At 45.0% G+C, this 509-nt stretch overlaps 1 gene segment (V, D, J or C); it reads right to left on the minus strand.

Moving 5' to 3' along the window:
- The window catches only part of LOC116217820, a 1640-nt gene extending 1581 nt beyond the window's left edge, over positions 1-59 (minus strand). The window contains 1 exon segment of the V gene segment in view: positions 14-59. Within this exon segment, the coding sequence occupies positions 14-59 (46 nt within the window).
- Positions 60-509: the final 450 nt, after the last annotated feature.

A 509-nucleotide genomic window follows, 5' to 3' on the forward strand; every position in this document is an offset into this window, starting at 1 on the left:
CAGCTCTGGAAACTCGGCAGCGGGAACGGTCGTGTGAATTTTTCAGAGAGCAGTGTCATCCCGAGACATCCAGGAGCAGGTACACCTCTTGCGAGAAGGGCCCTTAAGAATCCCAAAGTAGTGACCCAGGCTGACATCAGTTGTCAATGAGTCCTTGTCCCTTCTCTGCACAGTATTTACAAAAAATTAAACCTTATGTCTGAGAGAATTGTCCAAACACTTCTTAAACTCCAGCAGGCTTGGTGCCATGACTACTTCACAGGGAATCCTCATCCAGTGCCTAAACAATGCTAGTCTCAACTGCAAAATACTTTTTAGTAAACACTGCAAGAAAGCTCCTCAGGATGAGGGAATGATGGTGACACATGAAGCACAAGTGGAGAACGGGTTCAGGTGAGTGAGAAAGGGCACAGGAAGAACTATAAAGATATTGCAGATGTTTGGAAACAGCCATGGAAAACATCATATTGCATGATGAGGATAGGAACCATAAAGCCAAGAGTGTAAGT

The sequence above is a fragment of the Meleagris gallopavo genome, unplaced genomic scaffold (assembly GCF_000146605.3).
Source record: "Meleagris gallopavo isolate NT-WF06-2002-E0010 breed Aviagen turkey brand Nicholas breeding stock unplaced genomic scaffold, Turkey_5.1 ChrUn_random_7180001957810, whole genome shotgun sequence".
In the NCBI taxonomy this organism is placed as follows: Eukaryota; Metazoa; Chordata; class Aves; order Galliformes; family Phasianidae; genus Meleagris; species Meleagris gallopavo.